This window comes from Thunnus maccoyii, chromosome 4, assembly GCF_910596095.1.
Source record: "Thunnus maccoyii chromosome 4, fThuMac1.1, whole genome shotgun sequence".
NCBI classification, from domain to species: domain Eukaryota; kingdom Metazoa; phylum Chordata; class Actinopteri; order Scombriformes; family Scombridae; genus Thunnus; species Thunnus maccoyii.
This window is the reverse complement of record NC_056536.1, coordinates 1,925,377-1,946,848: the sequence shown is the minus strand read 5'-3', so window position 1 is coordinate 1,946,848 and position 21,472 is coordinate 1,925,377. Positions and strand designations below refer to the sequence as shown.

At 39.0% G+C, this 21,472-nt stretch overlaps 1 protein-coding gene across 5 annotated transcripts in view; it reads left to right on the top strand.

The window, feature by feature from the left end:
• Window positions 1–1,981: 1,981 nt before the first annotated feature.
• The window catches only part of plch2a (phospholipase C, eta 2a), a 76,073-nt gene continuing 56,582 nt past the window's right edge, over window positions 1,982–21,472 (top strand). For all 5 annotated transcript variants that reach the window (XM_042409729.1, XM_042409728.1, XM_042409731.1 and 2 more), the window contains exons 1-2: window positions 1,982–2,376; window positions 17,886–18,032. In XM_042409729.1, coding sequence (XP_042265663.1) covers window positions 2,187–2,376; window positions 17,886–18,032 — 337 coding nt within the window. In that variant the 5' untranslated portion in view covers window positions 1,982–2,186. The remainder of the gene's footprint in view (window positions 2,377–17,885; window positions 18,033–21,472) is intronic.

The following is a 21,472-nucleotide window of genomic DNA, read 5'->3' as shown; positions in this document are numbered from 1 at the left end:
AAACGAAGCGTTTAGAGCAGGTTGAAACCCTGGATTTTGACTTGCAGTCAGCATTTCTACAAACGTTAACTTCAAGTTTTAGCACTATGACCATGTTTAGCATCTGACATCATAACAGTATATTAATAACAGAAAATCACAAAAAGTATGATATGTCCCCAATACCAATTCTGATTCTTTGTACATTTGATCAGGTGTAACCCAGACCTCACAGCTGACCTCACTACTGCTCTTGTTGCTGAATGGACTGTACAGAAGGGATGGAGGTTGCGCTGGCCATGGTGCTGAAATGCTCCAATTAGCATAAGGCAGAATCTCACTTACAAAACCAACTTGTTAGAGCATTTCAGCACCAAGGTCAGTGAAATTTCACTAAGCCTAAAGCACAAGTTCATTTTTTTTGTTATAGAAAACACAGAGATCTCAGGGTTCCTCTGGGAGCATTCCCACCACTCTTCAACAGTAATCAGACTTGAAGGTCACCTGTGTGTCAACTTTAATGGTCATGTACGTGTGCCCTCTCACTGATTGTCTGACTCCAGAGACAGTTACTACTATCACAAACAGGCAACATGATGTAAGGAGACATTTCTCCCAGTAAAATTAGCCACCTGGGCTTTGGCCTACTTTCCAGTGGCCTACTTATACCTAATGAGCATACATTCATGTTGGTTGTGTGGGGTTACGAATTGATTTCCTGTCCTTAGGACACCAGCTGAAAAACTACATACTGTATATCTGTGTCACGTAGGTCAGTGTGTTGTTGTGTTCCTGTAATTAAAAAACAAAACAAGCATTGAAATTAAAACTTGTACATTTTTAAATATTTGCTTTAAACCATCAAGTCAATAGAATGTTGCAGAGTGATTCCAGTGGTTCACTTGTTGGTGTCTTTATGTGAGCTGACTGTTACATTAAGCTGACTGTATTGGTGTGACACACAATTAGTCAACTTGATAATGGGAAACATTTGTTTTAACTAATTCCTGCATGCCTACTTGAAGTTGTCACAAGCACATGACAGACCTGTAGCTACAATCAAGGACACTGAAGACACGTCCTTGTCACTTTTCTGGAGTTTGGTGACATTGGGGGGATTACATTTTACAACTAAAAAAACATATTACAGGATAAGTATTTTGCAGGCTGATTCCAGTAGTCTTAGACTCCATGTTTTGGAATTTGCTCTCTTTTAGGCCAACCCCCTAAAAAAGAGTAATTGATTTGTAATATTCCTGGCAATTTGGATAAGGACTTTTTGTTAAGTGATCTTTTAAAATGAAGCTATGTTTAATTGGTTGTTCTGACCCTGATCAAGCCCAAAGATGTGTAGAAGCATCCAGTAATTCACCAGAAACAGGCACAATTCAGAAAAAAGTCAGAAAAATAAACAGAATGTTTTGTAGTAGATTTTTGGGTGGTCTGGTGGTCCTGACTCCCAGGTTGAGAACCATAGGTTTAGTTCTTACTGGGAAATAAAACTGTTAACCGAATAAATAAAATATGAAAATAAATAAATAAGCAAAACATTTTAGGGTCAGTAAGTTTAAAATCCTGGCCATGGCCCAGGGACATGAATGTTACATGAACATTTTTGGTGAAGTTCAGATGCAACAATATATCCTGAGTCTAGACACAAAAGCACTGTGTCTCATGGGAGTTGTAGTTGATGATTTGAAACAAAGTAGTGGTTATTTATTTTTGTTGAAATGACGAGAGACAACGGCAGTATTAAGTTTTTGTTTTTCATTTTAAAAAAGCTGAAATAAGCACCTTATGATAAATCACACTGTTACTCTAAGCATAGAAAGCTTGTGGAACTGCGGGGGTTTGACTTTCTATGAGTTAATGTTTATATCGGTCTATATCTCCAAACTCAAAATAGCAGTATTCTGTATCCATTTGAAAACGGCTAATTTGTGGTAGGTTTCACATTTCCTATGTTCCTTATGTACCCGAATGCAACACAGGTGTGGTGGTGGTGTGCACGTGCGTGTGAATAATGGCATCCTGCAAAAAAATCCCCTCACGGTCTCACTTGTTTACGCTGGCTGCATATAATGATCAAACTTGTGACTCCACTTTAATAATATTGACACATTTGATACTTTTGTAGTAGTTGAAGTGAATCGGAACTCCGCCTGGATTTCAGTGTTTTTAATGAGACTCCAGAGAGTTCAGTTGTTATGCCACAGATTGCTAACTTCCATGACTCAGCTCATCTTTGGTATCTCAATGATAAGTCATCGAAAATTCATATTTATGCGACATGGTCCAAGGTCCGAAAACGACACAGGAAGCCCAACTTACTGTTTGAAAGCATTTCAAAATGTCTACCTGGCAACAATGTTAGAAAAGCCAAACCCCGAGGCCACGGTGAGTTCACTTTTTTATTTATGATTATTATCTATTTATTTATTTATTACTTTTTCTTTTGTTGCTTTATCTCCCCAAAAGCTGCCTCTCCTGACTGTGAATGATGATTGTCAGTTTCTGCAGATGATCCAATACGATATGTTTTGTTCTCCAAACTGCTTTAAAAATTCTGTCAGTTTAATGTTTCCCTGTTTATTGGCTGAGATAAAACGACGCTGTTACGCAATGTAAGTCAGATTGGGTGTTGAGCGGACCTTCCCGTAAATTCGGCACTGTGAATTTTCACCAAGTAACATTTATTTTACATACATTTATTTAAAAGAGAAAAAATATATATCTTTATTCTTGGCTCACTCATCACCCGACTGTCCCTGCGCTCTACCTGTTATAGAAGATTTGCAGTTAATGTTTACCAGCTATTAAGTCTGATAAATATTTCGAGATATTCTGAATTGAAGAGAGCATCCCAACACGTTAGTTTTGACTGCAGCTGATGGCTGCATGGCATCAGAGCAGGGTGTCTGACACAGACTGGATCACCAATATTTAAGTTCAGACACTCTGTTTCATTATAGATAACACAGTAGGAACGTAAAGCCACACGTCACACTGTAAACCTCAGCAGTGAGCTGATCACATTAGTGTGACTGTGGTGATCTGAGAAGTTCAGGATAAAGGCAACTTTCAGCATTACTGATGTTGCAGGGTGAAATTAATAAATGGTGGGACTAGTTTGTAGACTGAATAGCACTATTGTTATCTTCTTGCACATGAAGGGCAGTTGGTGGTGTATGGAAGTCAGAAGGTGCTCGATATTAAAATTAAATCCTTCAGTGAAATTAAAATTTCACTTTTAATTTGTTTGTGAATTATGGACGATACAATTAAAACTATAATTATATCATATTTGAAAATGCATAATTACTGGCAAAATTTAAATAAATGTCTCCATTGATAAACACAGCTGTAAAGGTATTAAAATTGAATGTGAAATTTCACCAGAGCCAAACATCTGGGAGTATCCTGCCATTATGGAAATAATGGCTTTCATCTGAAATAGGGCTGCAACTAACGATTATTTTATTATCAATTAATCTATTGATTATTTTCTTGATTAATTGATTAGTTGTTTGGTCTATAAAATGTCAGAAAATGGTGAAAAATGTCGATCACTGTTTCCCAAAACCCAAGATGAACTCTTCATTATCTTCTTTTGTCCTGTTTATTGTCATAGAGGACTAAAGACACCAGAAAATATTCACAAGCTGGAAGCAGAGAATTTGGACTTTTTTTTTCCTTAAAAAATGACTTGAAACAATGAATCAATAATTAAAATAGTTGGCGATTAATTCAATAGTTGGCAACTAATTGATTAATAACTGTTGCAGCTCTAATCTGAAACTAGCTCAAATCAGGCTGTAATTCAAATACACTGCAAATTATTCATCAGTTGAGTTTTCATTGTAATTGATGAAAATGTATCAAACAACAAAAAAAAAACGCATCTTTTGGGTCTTCGGTGGCTCGATAAAAAATCATTTGAATATGAAAATGAGTTTTTTACATTTTAATTTAGTTTTAATTTAATTTAGATCATACTCACATGAATGAAAAATGAAGGTGATTAATTGATGTCGATAGGGGCGGTCACACACGTTTCAGTCGGTGTCGTCTGCCTGATATGATGTTTATGATGCATTTTGATAGAACATATTTATCGTTCAGTAGTAATATGGAACTGAATTGATTCTAATGACCTGTGTTGACTAGTTTACACTAATGTTTGAATGTTATATTCCTGCATCAGCGGAGGACTTTACTTTCACATCAAAGGCTTCTCCTCCCACAAGTTGAAGAGGCACTGAATATAGTTTTATTACATTAAAATGGTTGAATTTGAATTATTTAGTGTTGGCTTTCAGCAGTTCTCTGTTTGACACTGTTAGTGTTACACCAGCCCTGAGACCCTCATAAAAGCCCAGTGTTAGTGCAGAATTGGTCTTTCACTCCATCTGGCATGGAAGTGGCTCACCTCTTGGTGAGACTTTCATTTCCCAGATGATAACGGTTCCTGTAGAGCAGAAATTCCTCAGATTGTGATCGGACATGTGTACCCTGCTCTGACTTCTACTGTTGCCTTGCTTTTAACTTGGAGCTTATCAGAGACCTCGTCTCTCTCTTTCTGGCTCTCTACACACTGTAAAGGCTTTTGAGCGCTTATTTGGTGATATCATGGCTATCACATGTGAATTAGTTGATCTTAATCCTCCTCATACTTGCAAGTCGTCCTGCTGAGGATATGTTGCACTTACTGCCCATTACAGCATAAATCAGCTTCTTTCTGCTTCTTGCTGCTTTGTATGCAGATTTTTGAGACATCGAATCCTTAGAAATGGAGACATTAAGGGCTGAGCTTTCAGAAAGCCTCATATTACTTTGTGTTTATGTCATAGTGAAAGAAATGGGTGATAAATATTCTTCTGTTAAACTCACATTAAACTTGGTTGTGTTGTGTGAACAGAGCTGATCATTTGGTTGTTTTTAAATCAGGTACAACATGCTAATACTGACCTGTAGTTCATGAAACCAGTTGGTAACAAACATGTGTGACATAAGATATAAAAACAACATCATTGTGTCTGTTGAGGATCGTCAGTTTGCTCTGCAGATCAGACCAAGCACACAATATGATCAACTTCCTGCTGTGATGTCATCCACACAACTTGGATTTGCTCTTGTCTGTGTTGAAATGTTGTATTTTATATAATAAAATAAATATTATAAAATATTATAAAAACCTGAAAGGACATGAGCCTTTCATAAAAAAATCTGAGCTACTGTAATGTGTCGCCTACAGTCACAGATTTCATTCACTGAACTTGTAGGCTGTTGAGAAATGCATGTGATGATGCTACATGGTGACAAATCAAATAAACTTAGTGTCATTCTGAGCAAGTTTATATTCCAGGGCTGTAATTTTAGTGAGTTGTTTTGATTGATTAATTATTTGTGTATTATTTTACAGCCTCTCCTGCACAGTGTTGTTGACTCTATATCTGGCACCTGTTTGTCAAACAGTTTGCGTGCTCAGGGATCCAGTGTTAGAGGTCTGACTCTGTTTGACACACAGCTCACCGTGCTCAGACTGCTGCATCCCGCTGTCATCCTCAAACTTGACTTGCTTCAGTCAAGAGTTTAACTTTTTCTAGAGGTTGTGTTGTGACGTTTCAGCTGCCAGAACACATCTGATGAAAGTTATGAACATTTATGATATTTGGAGTACAGTGCTAATGACATTCAAATGAGTGCTGCTGTATTTGCTCAGCTATGTATGATTGAATGATTTACATACACGTTTCTGCAAGCAGACGATCTTTGTGGATCTCAGGCAAGCCGCAGTGACAACAGGAAAACATTTTCTGCCTTTTAGTGGCAAGTTCTTCCAAAATGCTGGAAAATAAAGCCAGAGAAGTAGAGTAGAGTAATTGTTTCTTGTGTTGCTGAGCTGTGTGACGTCTGCACACAGGTGTGTGTGTATAGCAGCTGTCTGTCCCTCAGAGGAAAAACACTTTCTGACATCAAACAGCCTGTAATTGGTCCTTGAGTGTAAAAGAAGCTACGTATTCATTAGGGGTCATTTATGTCTTTTTCTTTGGGTCATTCCGTTTCACTCCACACGTTGAGCAAATCTCCTAGACCAGGATTACTGCTTCCCAGGGATTTAGGATTTCTGCTTGCCCAACACATGTTGCACAGTTACAGTTTGTGCGTTGCGCTTCCATGTCTTTCTCTGCTTCCCATCGCTGCAGCCGTGCTCTCTCTCTTTCATAAGAAGCCAGCAGTTTTTTGGCGCCGCTGATGGATGCTAGCCAGGGGAAGAAATAAAGAAATCATAGCACAGCATGAAGACAAATTGTAGCTTTGAAAACATACTGCTGCATACATACATCTTTTTTGTCTTTGAGACGGAGGAATATTGAAGAGACGCCAGAGCAATAAGAACATTTGCTGTGGCAGGAACATTACAAGATTATTGACCAACTGTTGAATGAGAGGAAATTCTTTCTGTGGGCTTTTTTCTTCGGATTCTGCTTTGAACCTGGGAAGGAAAACACCAGCATGAGTCGATATGTGAGGATATAAAGGAACATTTACTCAAAAGTACTTGGATTAGGTAGGGTTTTTTTTAACCTAATTTACTCAAACCTGAGTTTTATTCTTAAATGAAATTTCCTCAGGAATACCTCCTTGACATTTAGGCAACAAGTCGTAATCTCAGTTATTTTAAATGAGCACATCCAAGAAGAACAGCTTTTTCCCCATTGGGCCTGTGTCTTCAGCCCTGATGCGTTCGACTGCCGTGGTTGCCACCGGAGACATGCCCGGACCCCCAGCTAAAGGGGCTTTCTCCTCAGAGGGGGAGAAGGACAAACAGGAGGCTGAGTGTAAGAGCCAGCAGCAGGCGTCTCTGTCCCGCGTGGTGGAGGAGTTCTTCTGGATAGGCAGCAGCATTGTGGCCTTCTCCAAGTGGAGGCTCGGCTACATGGGTAAGCTTAGTAGACTGGTCGGATGTTACAGATATCAGCCTTGTGTGTAGATACAAATTCAGATGCTAAAGTGCATCATTTGTACACTTCTGTGTGTTCTGATTAGTTTCTTTTCATGCAGCTGGTCAGAAAAGTCTTCAAGCTGTAGCAGCAATGATGATATTTCATTTTTTAGGTTGTTGTAAGTTTGACAGTTTGTTTTACTGAACAGCAGTGATTGAGCAGCATTTTTACATGAGCAAAAAGAAGACTGTTACTTTCAGCTTTATCTGATGGCTTTTGTTGTTATGGCAACCTCAGCCTGTGCTGATGACTCACATCATTCACTAAATCGTAGAGTCTCGTAACGTCAATGAAAGCAAACTTTTGGAAGATGCAACACAACTCTGGTAAACAAAAGATAAACATAATGGTTTAACTACTGGCTTAGTTTCATGTGACTTTACTTTAGACAACCATGAGACCATAACCATAAACTGATATTTTGATTGGTGACTGTTTATTACCCACAAACAGCCAGTGTACTAATTGTATGGACTTCAGCTGTAGCTAGCTAGCAGTGTATTCATAGTGTGTGTGATGTGTTTGTGTTGCACTCTGTTCTTCTTTCTTGGTGCTTCATGAATCAGAGCTGTAACAACTTGGAATAAACACACATTTTGTTTGTGTTTGTATTGACTATATAATAATAATAATAATAATAATAATACATATAAAGAATGAAAGATGAAACACTGTCTTTTGGGCAGCAACTAACTTATTGTCATACAATAATCTTTTGATTATTTTTATGATGAAATGATTTGTTATTTAGTATAAGTATCAGACAACAGCTTCATATTTGTTATTTTGACAAAAAGCGGAAGATATGAGAAAAGCAGCAAATCTTCACATATTAGAAGCTAAAAGCAGCAGTCGTTCAGTGTTTTGGCTATAAAATGACTTGAATTTGTCAAACTTCATATATTTTCAGCATTAGAAGTGTTGATGTCCAACAGATAGCAGACTACTCTGGTGTTCAGGGTAAATACTTGTTACATGCTTTGCAACACTTCAACACTTTTTAAAAAGCTTCGTTCATGCGAACAAGCAGACTGAGTTGATTGTTTTGCTCATGGGCATCTCAGGTTTAACCTTTACACCACCGCCCTCACAGTCTTTAACTGTGCTGCTTCAACGTCAGCAAATTGACCATCTGCACCATGGAATCACCTGTGTGTGTGTGTGTGAGTGTGTGTGTGTGTGTGTGTGTGTGTGTGTGTGTGTGTGTGTGTGTGTGTGTGTGTGTGTGTGTGTGTGTGTGTGTGTGTGTGTGTGTGGCTGCAACATATGGCCTCAAGACAATCCCTCTGGGTTTAACCTGGTGGCCTGACAGCAGACAGTAACTAACTCCGCCTGCTTGGTCCATACTGTGACTCTGGCAGCAGGACAGCAGTCACCCCGCCACGTCACTGAGGTGACGCCCACTCATCTTACCTGGACTCAGCCTCCGCTCGCTCTGTTTGGGTTAGGGTTAGGCTCTGCCTCCTACTTTAACCCCATTAACAGCAGCTCAGCTGTGGTCTCCAGCAGGACTGTTAATGCCAGTTAAATACTGGAGTATGGATGTAGGTCATTCTATTACATGACTACTCCCAGGAAGCTGGTCAGGAGATGGAGAGGCCTTCGGTGTGCTGGTGCTGAATGTAACTGGTCTGGTTTAAACCAGCTATGCTCCTCATGAAGCATTGTTGAATGTGCTGTTTAAAAGTCCAAATGAAATGGATCTTGTAAGTGATTGTTAGCTCAGAGTGAGAAGTGTGCAAATGCAGATTCGCCAAGTTCAGACTCTGGGGAGACTGAGGATTAACCATCTAGATGATCTAGTACATCAGAACATAGCAGCGTGGTGTAAAACAAAGTTTAAAAAGTAGACTGAAGAAGATTTTCTTGCTGCAAAGTGAAAGTATTTCTAAAACAAAATGATTTTAAGGTTTTAAGTCTCTTTTTTTCTATACAAGATTATCAACATGAGAATGGAAAGTAAATTGATCATCCAGCCACATCCTGAGATATTTGTACAAAGAAACATTTTATTGTTATCCACTCTTTGTTGCAGAGTGGTCATGATTTATTGTTGTACATTTGGTTTCTTTTGTGCATATTAGGGTCATTTTATTTGGTAAAAATCAGTAATAATTTAGTTTAAGATGTAAAAGGCAACTAATGATGCTTTTCATCAAAGGACATATATTCTGCACATTTCCAGGTTTATATTTTTATTCTGGGGGTCTGTTGGAATATATTTGCATGATTTACAGTTATTTATCTTATACCAGCCCTTTAAGCAGCCCCTCAGTTCAGCCTCTTTCTGAAACAGGCTGTTTTAGCTTCTGTCTCTTTAAGGCCCACCTCCCATTCTGATTGGCCAGCTCCCTGAACCCTCCCCTTGCCAGACTTCCAGCCGTAATAAGTTGTGATGAACAGAATCAAAAGCCTTGGACAGTCAACATATACATCAGTGCAACAGCATCATTAATAACAGATGAGGATCCTGTGACAGTTCTGTGTCTGTTACATTTGTGAGTTTACAGGTTATTCAAGTAGATAAGTGTCAGCACAAAATATGAATCACTTGCAGTCTTAAACATTTGTGCTTTCATGTGACATGTTAACAGCGCTGTTGACTGTTCTCCGTGCTGCCATACGATGTTTACAGTTGGAGGAAATAGAGGAGCTTTTATTCCAGCTGTTGTCACTCTTGTTCTCTCATTAATCAAGCTTGCAGATATGATGTCAGCTTGTTTTCATCAGTTTTAGCATCCAGCAAGCATTCAGCATTCCCCCCACAATGGGCGTCTTCTCCACATTCACACACAGCTTAAATCTGATGTTGTAACCATGGCAACCGGCCCAGACCCCCACTAGTAAAGATGTGTGTTTTGTGCTCCACTTTTGTCTCTCTCAGTCTCTATAAAATGTTGTACATGTGTATGCTGCTGTTGTGGCTTCATAAGCGGCTTTCTACATTTTTCATCAAACCGTGTTGTTCCTCACCTGTTCCTCCTCGTCAGCTTTCACTCTTGTTTCCTCTTTTCTTTGCTCCCTTTCACCCTCCCTTCCTTGCTGCCTTCCCTCATTTTCTTTTCTCTTTTCAAAGGTATCTTCTTTATAGTTGCTTTTCCCCTCGTATTTACCTTTTTTTTCCCTTCCCCATTATCATCCCAAAGCTAGTATCAAGGAGTTTGTATATAAACATGTGTTAATAGTGGTGCTGGTCCTGCCATCAGCCAGCTGTTGAGATGTTTTCATCTTTACCTTGTGGTTCAGATGTTGTGTTTTAAAGCAGTCATTAAGAAAAAGATGCAAACATTAAACACCTCTACAAGGTCTGTTACACATGAAATATGTACATTTAGCTGATTTTTCACCATAAAACTGAGCGAGTAAACAGTGCAGAGGGTGACATGGTTGACTTTGATTAAAATTTTGTGAAGCTCATTAATGGATGATTGGATGCAGCACTTTTCAGCTTATGAAAGTAATACAGCGATTATTGGACAACTGAAAATTTGGTCGGATGAGAGCATATCGACCAACTGGTGGACCAGTTGACCAGGAGACTACAGCCCTAGTCTGAAGACATCTACAGGCTACTTTGTTTTAGTTTCAGTCAGACTTTGGATGCTATTATTTTAGACACGAGGACGCTTCACTCTGTGTGTTGATCTCTCCTTTCATCCAGCCACTTGACGTCGTGCTTTGTCTGCAGTCTGTTATTGTGCACATGCTTACTTGTAAAAAGATGACGAGAAACCTGGTTACATGTACACATGGCAGAGACATCGGTGTTCATGTTTGAGTGTTGACATAGCAACTTAGGCCACGTAGCTTTATTGTTTACATTGTGTACGTTGATTCTATCTGCAGCCAATAAATGCCTGTAATATCCTTTGGTACCATCCTGCCATTTGGACATGAATAAGAAAAACTCAGATCCAGAGGACACAGGGTTCTAAATCAAGTTTCCTGTAATTTTAATGGCTCTACAGGCAATACAGTGAGAGTGCATCACCTCCTGGAGCCTCAGCAGCAACTGTGAACAATTCCCAAACCTACTGGGGTGTTGGTTAATTTATTACACCGGCCTTTGATTATCCAGGCTTAATCAGCCTTCCATAGGCTATCATTAACCTTTGCAATGGATAGAAATGGGTCAAATGCATTTCATCCACCACATACTGCTACATGCTTTACGTTCTGTATATCTGGAGTGAACACATGCATGCATTTTATACTATACCATACCAAATCTTGCTACCATGTGAGCACTCCTTATAAAGTGCAGTGGGAAGATATTTCAAAGATTTAGTTGACTACTCAAGGGGTTTCCCACATACAGCCAGCTACATTGCATGAGCAAACACAGTCTCCTTTTAGCCGGCTGGCAGGGAAATGTGAGCAGAACGTGGCCTCCCTCCCTGCCTCCTGCCATCCATGAGTTATAGTGTTCAAGGCAACCGCTAAACCAGAGTGTGTTCCACGAGCCTCTTGGTTGCACTTTTATTAGATTTAGCCTCTCGCTGCACTGGTGAAATCAAATGTGCGACATGACAGCAGCTAAAAGGGACTCATAACTGCCCTGATGTTTCCTCCTCAGTTTATCTCCACTTAGTCTGGAGAATCCCATTAGTTTCCCTTTAAAATGCCAATAAAGGGAACACACAAAGAGGTGGGTTGACACTGGGGCTCTGGATGAGCACCAGATATAAATGTTGGCCAGGAGACTGTGCTGTGATAGCGTTTAGGAGAGTGTGCAGCTAATCTTGACAGGAGGAGGAGGATGATGATGATAGATCGGTGTCAGGAGGTACTTTTCAGCAATGTGCCATCCTGACCCAAGAGTCTGCACAGCCTGCATGCTCTCATTCCAACCAAACTTTGACAGCAGCTCATTTCATGGATAACTTCCCCTCTTCTCTGGCTGAAGGAGTGCAGATCCTGGGGTCTGTTACAACCACTGGCTATCAGGAGCTGCAATCATCCAGCAGCTACAGTACAGAGGGAACACTTCCCTTGAGATCAGTAAAAAGCTACTCCACAGTCATGTTGCATTTATGTAGCGTGAAATAGTCCAAATGCTCAAATCATTAAGGGTCAATTGGTTATGGATACTATCTTTCTTCATCCTTCTACACAGTACATTGAAAACCAGTCACTAATAACATTTATAATTGGTTTCTTCTGGTATTGGGTGTAATGGCTCATGTACAAATTTCCAGAATGGTTATAAAACACAGTCAATGTACAGCTCTCGATGATGTTTCTTTAATCAGTTGTGGTAACATGTAAGGCTGGTTATCATTTGAAAATGTTGATTCCATTGGGATTCAGTTTCTGAATTTCGGTACCAATAGAAAATTATGCTTTTTTTATATTGAACAATTTAAACATGTTTATAGTCATGCATTGGGTTAGCACTGTCGGTCGATCTCATTGACTATATATAAATATGGACGACGTGTCTCCACTTCCTACCGCTATGCAAAAGTGACGCCAAAATATCTTCTTTCCGGGAGCTGCCATCTTGCTTGTGTGATGTCATTCGGAGACAGAGTCTGTGCAGTAGAGTCAGGTGATGGGATGACGGCCCACAGAACACGCCCCTTCAGCCATTCCGCTGCCTGACGGAGGTTTGAGAACGGCTGTCACAGCTGTCAATCATGACGTCAGACCCCCTCTTTATATTGTCAAATGACTAATTAAAAACAAACTTATCAGAAAAATGAGTGCTTGGACATGCATGATAAGAACTACCTAAAATGACAGAAACCATCTTTGGGAAAAAACTTTTTGACGTGTACTTTGATTCTTTAGTTTGGCTCAGGTCCCATCCACTTGGTGGGGGCGGGACTTATGATCTTCACTGCAGCCAGTAACCAGGGGGTTATCCAGATGTTTTGGCTTCACTTCTGGGGAGCTGTCATGACATCTATATTTATATACAGTCAATGGTCAATCTGCACTGAAATATCTTGATAATTATGGTAAGGATTGCTATGAATCTTTGTACTAACATTCACGGTCCCAGGAGGATGAATCTTACTGACTTTGATCAACCGCTGACCTTTGACATTTGTTGTTCAGAGTTATCTTGACAACTATTGGATGGATTGCCATGAAATCCTTTTGGTGATCCTCTGACTTTTCCTCTAGCACCACCAGCAGGTCAGAGTTTTCACTTATGCTGTGATATATCTCAACATTTACTTGACAGAACAACTTTTGTTTGGTATAGACATACGGTACGTTCCTAGATGATGTATTCTAATGTATTTGACTTGTACTAATGTCTAGCACAACCATGAGGTTAACTGTTTAATTCTTTGACATATCTCTACAACTATTAGATGGATTGCTGTGAAATTTGGTTCACACATTCATGTTCCCATGAAGCTGAATTGTAACAATTTTGATCTCCTGACTGCAACTAGTCCCATCATCAGGTCAAAATTTCATTTGGTCCAGTACTTTGGATTATTATATATTCTGGTCATTCCCATCAGCCTCAGCTGTATTTTGTATTTAGTGCTAATAATTGAATGTGCACCAGCATGTTGAACATAGTAACCATTACACCTACCAAACATCATTGTGCATTATGGAAAAGCTTTAAATAGAAATGAAATATATATATATATATATATATATATATATATATATATATATATATATATATATATATATATATATATATATATATATATATATATATATATATATATATATATATAATTTTTTTTTTTTTTGCATTTGCACTTTACCATTTGACATTTTAAATTTCATCTTTTCCATATTCCATTTGACATTTGGCTTTTGGTCTTGGAAAATCAATGAGTCAATGGGAAATGGAAAAGATAAAATCTAAAATGCCAAATGTCAAATGCCAAGTCCGTTCTTCCATCTTTCACATTATCATTTATCAGTTGTATTTGTAATATGTACATTTTGCCATTGTTTTCATCTTATTTAGTGTTTGGCTTGTTTTTGCAGTGGAAAAAATGGTCATAGTTTTAACACTGATGATGTCAATGGCTTTTAATTTAAATACTGTAATTATCTGTTATAAAAAAGGACAACAAGATGTTCCATAATACTATTTTTAAAAATGATTTTTATAATTCATCGTCATGGCAGAATTTCCACATTACATCCATACTGCAGTGGAATTTCTATGCATCTGCAATATATACAATATAGTTAAAAATTGTAAGGTAATATTTTTCACTATTTTTCTCTTCATTTTCTCTTTTTTGAATAAACCCAGTGCATGCAGCAGATATGAAATGTATAAATTGATGAGCAAAAGAGGCAGAGAGAGAGAGAGAGAGAGATTCAGTGTTCACAGTTGCAAAAAGTTTTTCTCTTCAGGAGGTTTTTGCGTAATTTGATTGTACAGTGACTATAACATGTGGCTCTTTAATGCCAGACTGGTAAGTTGGAAGTATCGTGTGTTCTCTGTTGTGGGTCCAGGTCAGGATATTTGTATATGTGTGAGAGTGATCCAGCCTGCACATGGGATCAATAGGCACCCTGTGATGAAGAGTTAGCCTGTGGGCTGTGGTGGCTGCAGTATTGATTCTCCCAACAAGGATGATTGTCCTTTCTGTGTTTGGTGGGCAAAGTAACAGGAGAGTCAAAGGTCACGTCAGTTCTGCTCTACCAGACTTTAGTGTTCACTGATTCAGCCACTTTGCATTGGCATCTTATTCACTGCATGAGGTTACATGTAACCATGGTATGATTGATGAAGTATGGAAGCTCAGAGCAGCCGTGGCTGTTGTTTTGTAGTGATCACTAACTCCATCAGTACAACAACTCATGATCATGAGAATAACAGCCTTTTTCACATTTAATTTGGAAAAATTACAACATCATGTCATTCTCACCATTGTGCTGCTCTCATGTCCGCTTAACACAAATGCTGTTTTCACTGGCAATTATTAAAAGCCCTTTTTTCTTTGATCACTGTTAACGGTTAGCAGTTGCACACAGTTGTGAGGTGCATCATCAGTAGCTTAGCATCAATCAGAAAAAGATGGCAACGTGGAAGAGAATAGGAATAATAAGTGAATTAAAACTGTATTCCAGTTAAAAATGAGTATGACATGACTCTGTTGTTGTACTGATGGGAATGTTGAGTTTGTATTAACCAGGAAACATGAGATTTCAGGAATAAAGTGCTGCCTCTGTTGACCAAATTAATGCCTTTTTGAAACATATTTGATTATATGTGATTAAGCTAATTTGCAGCAAAACATCACAGAAAAGACCAACTATGGTATCTGTTATCATTTTTAAGCAGGACCATGTTTTGTCCCATTTTAAACTGAATGTAGTATGCATCCAAAATATCTGCTGTGTAAGTAAGTAACGCAAATGAGCAGTGATGGATTGCTCTAATTGAGCATTGATTTGGCCGGGCTGTGGTCTCACTGTAGATATCCCACCCCCAGGGCATTGTTAATGTAGTTCAGTCCTGTTCCCCTAACCTCTGCTATTGAGTTCCTGCTCAGGACTATATCAGCAAAGTGCAGAACTCCACAGCACCACTGCCAGTGCAGTGTAAGGCTAACAATATACACAAACAGAAGACTGATTACATCGTGTGTGTAGCTTCCAGCACACAGCGGGCCTTTTGGCCATTAATAGGCTTGGTAAAACATGAGAGGGTCTCTGTAATTTTTGTAAAGACAAGGATTTTGTAATTGTAGACATACATACTCAGCAACTACTCAGCCCCTCCAGAGGTTTTAAATGCATTTTATAAACAAACTGCCAAATGAGGCTGCGGGAAGCTAATGCAAGTTATGTGAATATGAACATTTGAAATGTGTATTGATAGATTAGACTTGTGTGGACTCTTTCTAGACTCTTTTTGGTCATTGTAGTTATTTTCAAAAAGCACACCCTGTTGTAAACATAATTCATAATTCATCTCATAAAGCAGCCTTGCATTCCAACATTGTAATGAATCCTATATGTAATGTATATTATGCTGAATACTATGTAAGCCATTAGAGTACAGGTACTGCCACAACCAATTGGAAATTTTGTTCAAAGATGGATGTGTTAAGTTTAAATGTAGAGGTGAGTTAAGGGTTATTCATAAATTTCCAGTAATGGAAGTGACTTGAATAAGAGGTTGGCGATATGGCAAAAATATCATATCACGATTTTTTCAGGCAGGATCACGATCCATGATCTTATCACAATTCTTTTTCATGTTGATTTTTAAAACTATTTTGCAAGTTACTGAACATTACTCAAGATTCAAGATTACAAAAGCTTTATTGTCTATCACATGATAGAAATGTGTCTTAGGTGAGGAGCTCAAAATGAAAGATATAAAATTACATTAAAACACAAACAATTCCATAAATAAATAAGAGCGAGTGTGCAAAGTTGCATTAAAAAGTAGTGACAGTCTATCTGGCCTTGTTTAAAATGGATATTGCAGTAGGAAACCAAACTAATGTCATAGCTGAAAAAATGCTTCTGATATCTAGCAGGATGTGCACCGTCAAAAAAAAGGCACCAACACAGTGCACCAGAGCTGACATCATGCTTGCGGCATGACAGAAGTGCTACCAGTTAGCAGGCAAGCTAACCGCTAAACCATGGTGTTTAGCCCAGTTGTCAGTTTAACATGATGTGCAGTAGGTGAGCTTCCTAGCAGGACATTAAAACTGCTATAGATTTCACAAACACACTATGAAGAATCAAATCTGTGAGCTAACTGGTGAGCTCACCATGTCAGTGCTGTTACCCTTTAGCCTCCTGCTAGCAGACTGCACTCCATCATGGAGCTGAACTGATACAACGTGAACTGTGGCATGATACTAATGATCTCTCTGTAAAGGCAGATCATGGAGACATTTTAATTGTTCACAATCTAATATCATCATGCCGCACACCCCTAACTTGAATACAGTGTTTTAAAAATTGGTCTGAATAATGAGGCTGGAAGAATTTGTTTGCTTTAATTCAACTTTTTTACTCATTGATGCATTAAGATGAAAGAGTCTACACCTCTCTGTGTGTGCGCTCTCAAAGTAGAAAAGGAAACTTGTAGTATATCTATCACTTTCCCAAATCCCCTAAACGCAGCCTTACTCACACAGCAGACAGAAGTCGTGTGTCAGAAATCTGCGTGCTGAGGCGGCCTCATTTCCTGCATGTCGTGGGGAAATAGTTTGATAGGATGTGACAGACACTTTGATAATATGGCTACAACCACAGCCCAGGGGCACATGGCTGCCCACACCAGCCAGTCCAGGACTGATTACCACACTGTGTGGAGGAACTGTCAAATTCTCCCCAAAATAATGGCAAGGGCACACAGAGACTTTGCTGTAGTTTCAGTGTCACTGTTCAGGGTTTTTTGCTCATCTCATTAAAGTCACTGGGTGTGGTTTCATTCCTAGAAGATGTGGCAGGGTTTCTGTTAAGCTTTGGCCACAATATGGATCCTCACATCTAAAAAAGAGCTCCTGGTTTTATTGATTTTTCCTGTTGTTTTTCTGTCATCCTCTACAGTGTGAAGTAGAGATCTTGTTAAAGGGATTTTGGTAGAGAAATTGCCTCTCACTGTCGTCTGTCTTCCCTCCCTTTCTCTTCCTCCCACAAGACAAGCAAATCCCTGTTGGCAGTGACAGGCATATCCAATGCGTTTGCTTTGCATTGGTGTGTGTTCTTGTGAGTGTAAATAACTGTATTTTTCATGAGAGCTCAGATGAAATTTTGTGGAACTACACACACACACTTAAAATCTGTTGAATGAAAACATGATGTGTATGCACATTTCTGTCTGTCACACACTGTTATTTTTTTTGAAACTGGATAGCACACTCCAGTGGTTTCCCTTTTGACAACTTTCCAACCTTTTTTTTTCTTCTGTCTGGCTTGTATTCTTGCCTCCAGTGGAGAAATGCATGAGCTCCATGCAGATGGGGACCCAGATGGTGAAGCTCCGCGGTGGCTCCAAGGGACTGGTGCGGTTCTTCTATCTGGACGAACACAAGTCTTGCATCCGCTGGAGGCCCTCGCGCAAGAATGAAAAGGCCAAGAGTGAGTATCTTCTCCCTTCTTGCAGTCATGAGGGAACAGCATTTCAAATCTGTTATTCTCCCCTCCTGTAGTTCAATGTATTCATGGTTTACATGTATGGAAAACTATTCATGCCATATTTTATGACAGGCAGGGCTCATTGAATGCTACCAGGCAAACATATTTCCATTCTGAATTTCCATGTCATCCTTCCAAGAGGCTCAACCTAGTGGGGCTCAACTGAACCTCTTACAATTCATTTTGCCCAAAAGAATACAGATACCGAGTGGATGCAACAGCTACTGTTAATGGGACTAGTACATTTGTGGATTTAATTTCCTAACTTGCATAGAGGCAAGAAACTAAACATTTTAAATACTTATACAATAAGAAAAACACACAAGATGGGGAAAATTAGCTTTTGATACAGGTTTGGATGTTAAGTTGGATCATAATGAGAAGAGGCACTGTTTAAAATTGATTTGGACCAGAATAGCTGGTCAACAACCAAACGTAAGACCCCAACTCAGCTGGTCCAGGGTTGAGTCTGACTAGAATAAGAGGGTAAGCTGAAACACTTTAAGGCTATGATCACCTTACAGGCCCTTGATGCTTAGTTCTGATTGTTTTAGTCAGATCTGATCTTTTTGTGTTGATGGTTCACATTCATGTTTGTAAGTGACCGGTATCAAAATGGCAGCTGCACTCTGACCTTTTGATTGACACCTCACTTGACCCAATAGGAGCTTCCATATCCTGTCCACACCCTACAATAGTCAACAAGTCCGTGTTGAAAGTAGGCGCCTGCCCCCCTCTTCTTTCATATAATGACCAAGTCAGTAGGAACAGATCCTGCCAATGACTGACTCTTCAAAATTCCAAAAATGACCATATGCTGCTTTATTGCTTTTTATAAAGCCACAACATGGAAATTATGTAAATATAAATAGTTTGCTGCGATTCACTTTTTATATGAACTGCTTTTCCACCATAGCACTTGTTTTGACTTGTTTTATATGCACAAAGTATAGTTTCAAGCACTATAATGTGTTTATGCTTCAGTTACTCTGAAGCAGGGGTATTTGTTGTCTCTAAATGGCCTTTTTTGGAAGACGCCTAGAAATACCCTTAGAAAGACGAGCAAAATATTAATTTTCTGTAGCATGTGCAGTTATGGTTACCGACTCTCGTTCCACCTCCCTACACTTGTATTTTGAGTGTAATTTATTTGCCAGAAAAGAGGCAAAATACACAATAAAGAAAGTTAAAGATAATTTGACTGATAGCATTATTTATTTATTTAATTTTTTTTCAAATTTTCTATAGATATCATGATAATATCGTCATTGTGAATTCTTTTGGCCACAATAATTGTGTTGTGAAAATCTGATATTGTGGCAGCCCTGGTGTGAACACCACTGAACTGCCACACATGTGCAGATTTAACTGAAATGTGTGCAGGTTGCACTGCATTTGGTTATGATAAGTTCCTTCTAATTTAGCTTGAATAGAAGCTTCTCCATAAATGTCAACAAATTTGAAACATGCTCGTTTCTCCATTGACCTCCATCGCTGTTGTTGCTCTCCACCATGTTTATTTGTACCAGGCTGTGAGGTGCAGACACTGAATGATGATGACAGGTGATATGTGCAGAGAAGTGAGACATTCAAAAACCACATGAACTCCGGTTTGACCGTTCTGACAGCGGTCTCACAGCCAGAGATCAGATATGAATCATATCAAGGACCACATATACAAGTGGCCCAGATCTGATATGGAAAAAAAAATTATATATATATATATATATATATATATATATATATATATATATGTGTGTGTGTGTGTATCAGCCAGGCTAATACAACACAGTGGCTACACTCTTTCTCACATCATTGGCTAGTCTCTTTCCCTCTTCCCTCTGGGCATGTCATATCTACTACTTGCAATACATGAGGATGGACACAGACACTTGTCTGTCAGAGAGAAAAAGAGATATTTCTTAATAATCCAAAAAATAACCAAACCTGAACCCAACTCAAGCCAACAAAATGAACCAGAGCCAGCCCCAAAAACAAATACTTTGTTGGGGTCCCTGACTAAGGCCTTGTTCAGACTAACAGCCCAAATCCTTTTTTTGGCATAACTAGATTGTATCGAGATTGATTTCAGTAAGTCTGGACAGCAAAAGAACACGTTTGGAGGTAGTTTGAAATGTAATTCCAATCTGATTTCTACAGTTGCATCTCAGTCCGGATGCTCTGGCTGCTCAAATAGGATTTCAAAGTGTCTTGTGAATTTTCTACGCTGTAACTCAGAGACTATTGTTAGCGGAGCAGTGAACTCCAGCAGTAAAAAACAAGACCAGCTGACCAACACACACTGCAGCATCAAACAACTTTATCCAACTTTGCGGTGAAGAAAATAACTCGGTGATCAGTCTGTTTCACCTCAAAAACCCTTCACCTGCTCAGTGTGTTGGACAGCGATGTCTTTCCCCGGAGCTAACGGTGCAGCAGAGAGGCTGCTCTGCTGGAGACACGATGTTAATAACAACACAGTGGAGCACTCCACCTCCCCTCATTTTGTTATTGTCATACAAGCAGGAGACTGTAAGATGTTTTCACATGAATTCATTCGTTAATTAATGCAGTTAACTTTTTAAAATTTAAAATGGTTGCAGACCATTTGTCTTAATTGCCAGTTATGTTTCATGTTGTATTTCAGTGGAATAAGGACACCAGTGAATGCTTTGACACACAGTATACTGGAGCAGTCTGAAAATAGAGCCCCCTTTTCTATTCATTCAGTCGAGAATGTGTTTTAAATTGAGAATTGATTCTGAATCAAATCGGCACCCCAGTATCAGGAACATATTGTTCCAGGCCTACTAAATCAACACCGTCATTTGTCACAACCTTTATTTTTCATCTTTTTGTTCCATCTTGGTATAAAATTTAAATCCCTACGGACATTTTTGTCTGTCAAATCATGATTTTTTTCACTTAAGTGCACGACACTCTAAAGGTGCACGCACAAACTATGTATGCCGCACCATGCACATTCTCCAAACGTTGCCACCTTTGTCTCAAAAAACCCTGGCATAATGTAGCTGTATTGTGTTTATACCACTTGCTAGTAGCTAGAAACCCACAAATAACTATCACCTGTCTCTGCAGTTCTGCTAAACTTTTACAAAGCATTTAAGCAACTTTCAGCTCATTGTTTTGTACAGCCTACAACTTTCTCATCAACAGGTTTCCAGCAGCAGCAGGTGGCTTTTTTCAGTTTGATAAACCCACCGTACACTAGAGTAGCTGGTTAACATAGCAGAGCATTTAGTAGCTCAAGAGCCTAAAAGAGAGTGAATATTGGACTTCTAATTATCAGGTGGACACAAACACAAATCTAAATGAATGTTAATGTTGCTCAGTATCTTCTGGATGTGTAAAAAGGGAACTGT